Source organism: Uranotaenia lowii, chromosome 2 (assembly GCF_029784155.1).
Source record: "Uranotaenia lowii strain MFRU-FL chromosome 2, ASM2978415v1, whole genome shotgun sequence".
NCBI lineage: Eukaryota > Metazoa > Arthropoda > Insecta > Diptera > Culicidae > Uranotaenia > Uranotaenia lowii.
Genome location: NC_073692.1, coordinates 245,714,216 through 245,717,775, shown reverse-complemented (window position 1 = coordinate 245,717,775; position 3,560 = coordinate 245,714,216). Strand labels below are relative to the sequence as shown.

At 35.7% G+C, this 3,560-nt stretch overlaps 1 protein-coding gene across 1 annotated transcript; it reads left to right on the top strand.

The window, feature by feature from the left end:
- The first annotated feature begins 1,890 nt into the window (after positions 1 to 1,890).
- On the top strand, positions 1,891 to 3,264 carry LOC129742477 (uncharacterized). Its single transcript, XM_055734377.1, has one exon. The coding sequence runs from the start codon at positions 1,891 to 1,893 to the stop codon at positions 3,262 to 3,264; it is 1,374 nt and encodes a 457-aa protein (XP_055590352.1).
- Positions 3,265 to 3,560: the final 296 nt, after the last annotated feature.

Genomic DNA, 3,560 nt, shown 5'->3' with positions numbered 1-3,560 from the left:
AGATATTAATCAAAAAATTAGAAGTAAGGCCGCTTAACAAAAGAAGCGATTTTATAATTACTCCAAATGGTAGTACAATAATATTTGATCAATCTTTAAATTCAATGGCACATTATTATTTCTGTCATATTCTTTTTTCTATTTAGAATTCTATAAATCTTCTGGAAACGCTCTTAATAGAATAAGTAAATTTATAGGACATTAGATAGGTTGGTATGAATCATACCCTACTTTTTGGTGCAACGATCATGTTTTCTACTTCAGAAATTTCCCACAGGGAATTTCAAACATCACGCGAGTCGAGATAATATTTGAAAAAGATCTGTGAGCCGGTACAAATAAAACCGGCTTTCCTTCTCTTGAAAAAGAAAATCGTTAAAATGCATAGCAAATCATTAAAATGTCTTTTTTTAAATTGAAATAAAAAAGATTAACCGTTAGGATAGAAGCTACAAACCGCCACTTTCATTTGAAAGGGAAAATTTTGATATTTCTTTATTACTTGGTTATTTGGTTCATAAATGCTTTTCATATGTGGTCGATTCCAGCCGGTTGCAAAAGCTGGGATGCCATGCGTTTTAATTGGAATGGTTTTTCGTTGGTAACAATCTTTTTTTAATTTTTATATTTTAAAATTTAATTTGTTTGGAAGATTTAGAAACTATTTTCTTCATTTATATTAAAACTCTACATAGCTACCTATAAATTTCAACTTCGTTTTTAAGGTTGCCGCTACAAGTAAAAGCAAAGCATAGCTCGAATGCTATAAATAAATTCATAAAACTGTTTTCTGCAAAACTGACAAAAAAACTTTCGGTAATTCAAAGATACTAAATTTGTAAAATTAGGCCCGGTGGATCCTTATAATTTTAATTCTGAATTTTAGTGTTTCCCAGCTTAGTTGTCTTTGTGGTACTTTTTGTGTTAATATTTTTAAAAATCAAATATTTAGTCATTCAGATTTTGCTATATATTTTTTATAGTTTCTTGTAATGTCCAGAAGATTTGAGATGTTTTTTTCTGGCAAGCATATTAAGCCATTGGGGTTTTTTGAAGAAATTTGGAGCTTGGGCATTTCAATGTTTGCGGTTCTTTTCCATGATTGTAAAACTTTGCGTTTTTCAGAGATTTAAAAGTACATTACTGTAGGAAATACAATTTCATAACTTGCATGTCTTAAATCCTCTGAATACGAGCGAGACTCATCAACATATTTGGTCATAAAAACTTTTTGCTCATTCTGTAAAACTTTCATTAAACTAAGACATAAATATTATAATCAGATTCTTACAAGTCATGATAATACATTCTTCAGAAAGATGTTTCAAAATCAAAACTTTCATTCACAATCAACGTTAACGTTTCACACTGAGTTTCAAAAAGGAAGAACCTCACTCGATAAAATTTTAACTGAACGAGATTTCGCAACTTTGCTTAAGACATAAATAAAAAAAAAACAAATTCTTATCATCAACCTGATTGTACTTAGCTTTTAATAGTATGTTCTCTAAAACAATGTTTAAAAAAGTATAACTGGCCTTTAACATTCATCAAGTATAACTGACAGTTTTTTTAAAAAGTCGTGGTATGTTCAGCTTTTTCTGAACTATAAAACTTGTTCCATTGTTCAAGAGCTTGCACAAATATTATTCCATGGCATCTCTGCCTTCCAAAAAGTAGTTTTTCCGCTCGTGATTCTCAGTCTGAGAAAGCGTTGACATTCAAGACAAGAACCGTTTGTCAGTTTGGTTTTGCCCTCCAATCAGAGAAGACGTGTTCCTGTTTGAGCGCTTTACTAAGTTTTTTTGGTTCACTAGTAGCGAGTATACTATCTTTCTTTGTGCAAGTAGTAGACAGATTCAAGTGAGTGGTTAGTGAGAAGGAGCCAAGATGGCCGATGACCCCGATGAGGGGCCGTCGGTGACCTTTGGATCACGTTTTGGTCCACTGAGAACAGCAGATCCAGATCTTGGATGGGAAAAAATACCGGCCAGGAAGAGGAAGGTCAAGCGAACAGCACATCGGGAACAAGATTGTGAAGATTGGTTTACCAAGCAGCCAAAACTGGATAACAACGGACCACGTTTTCTTGTCTTGCATCGTAACCACCCCAAAGACACTATGAAGGATGTTTCGCCGTTTTTTATTAAAAAAGCCATCGACAACATAACTTCAAACGTGACTATCAGCAGGATGAGGGACGGGGATTTACTCCTGAAAACCCAGAACAAACAACAAGCGGATAAACTGGTTAAACAAACCATGCTAGCTGGTTCCATTCCCATCATTATCAAGGAACATGCTACATTAAACCAGACCAAAGGCACTATCAATTGTTTCGACCTTAAAGCTTTGAAAGACGAAGTAATCATCGAAGAACTGAAGGACTCTGGAGTTATTGCTGTAGATCGAGTTAAGCGAAGGAACGCAGATAAAAAACTAGTTGATACTTCGATTTTCATCTTGACCTTTGCTTTAAGTACTCTGCCCAGATCAATTGATGTCGGCTTCCACCGTTGTAAGGTTCAACTCTACATTCCAGCACCCATGCGTTGTACGACTTGTCTGAGATTCAACCATAAAAAAGCTAAGTGCCGAGACCAGCAAATGTGTGCCACGTGCTCTCGCCCAGCACATGGAAATGAATGTGTCCAGGATGCTCTGTGTATTAACTGTAATGGTCAGCATAACGCCCTTTCCCGCGATTGTCCTGTGTACCAAGATGAATATGAAATTCAAAGGCTGTGTGCAACTGAAAAAATTTCGTTCAGAGAAGCCCGACAGAAACGCCGATCGCAAGTTCCCAATCCAATCACCCGTAAATTAACATCATCATTTGCGGCTGTCGTGAGAGCCCAAATTAATCAACAACAACCGGAAACCGATGAACACCAGGCAAAGCAGATAGAGATGATGAACAACACACCAACTCCAACTCCAACATCAACACCAACATCAACACCAATACCAGTAGAAGAACCCACATCCCCCACAACAAGCAATGAAGATCGAATGAGTGAAGCAGCACCGGATAACGCCACCAAAGCAGATGATCACGATCGTACATTAGGCGATCACCAGGTACTCAAACTAACCGACGAAAGCGAAAATAAAGATTTTACTAACACCAATGAAATACAAAAAATGAATAGTGAGATAGTAATTGAGAACACTAACCAAGAACACAACTATCGAACTCAGGAATTCTCTCAGTTTTCACAAGCAATAAGGGACTCACTGTTTGTCGAACATAACCAAGAATAAGACCATGAATGACCATGAATCTCTCACCTATAGCTGATCTACTTCACTTATGCTAAGTAGGTTTGGTATGGGAGATAGTTTCAGTGGTTCATTTTTTTTTAATTTTTAAAAATGGCTTCTATTTTACAATGGAATCCAAACGGATTTTATAATAAGCTCGAAGAAATCAAAATTCTTATCAGTGAAGTTAACCCATATGCTATTTGTATACAAGAAACGCACTTTAAACAATCCAAAAAACCAACTCTTAAAAACTACAATATATATTATACTTTAGATAATATACACCTTCGTGC

Excerpts from the sequence above, each read along its gene's own strand:
- LOC129742477 (XM_055734377.1), top strand. The coding sequence starts at position 1,891 with ATGGCCGATGACCCCGATGAGGGGCCGTCGGTGACCTTTGGATCACGT.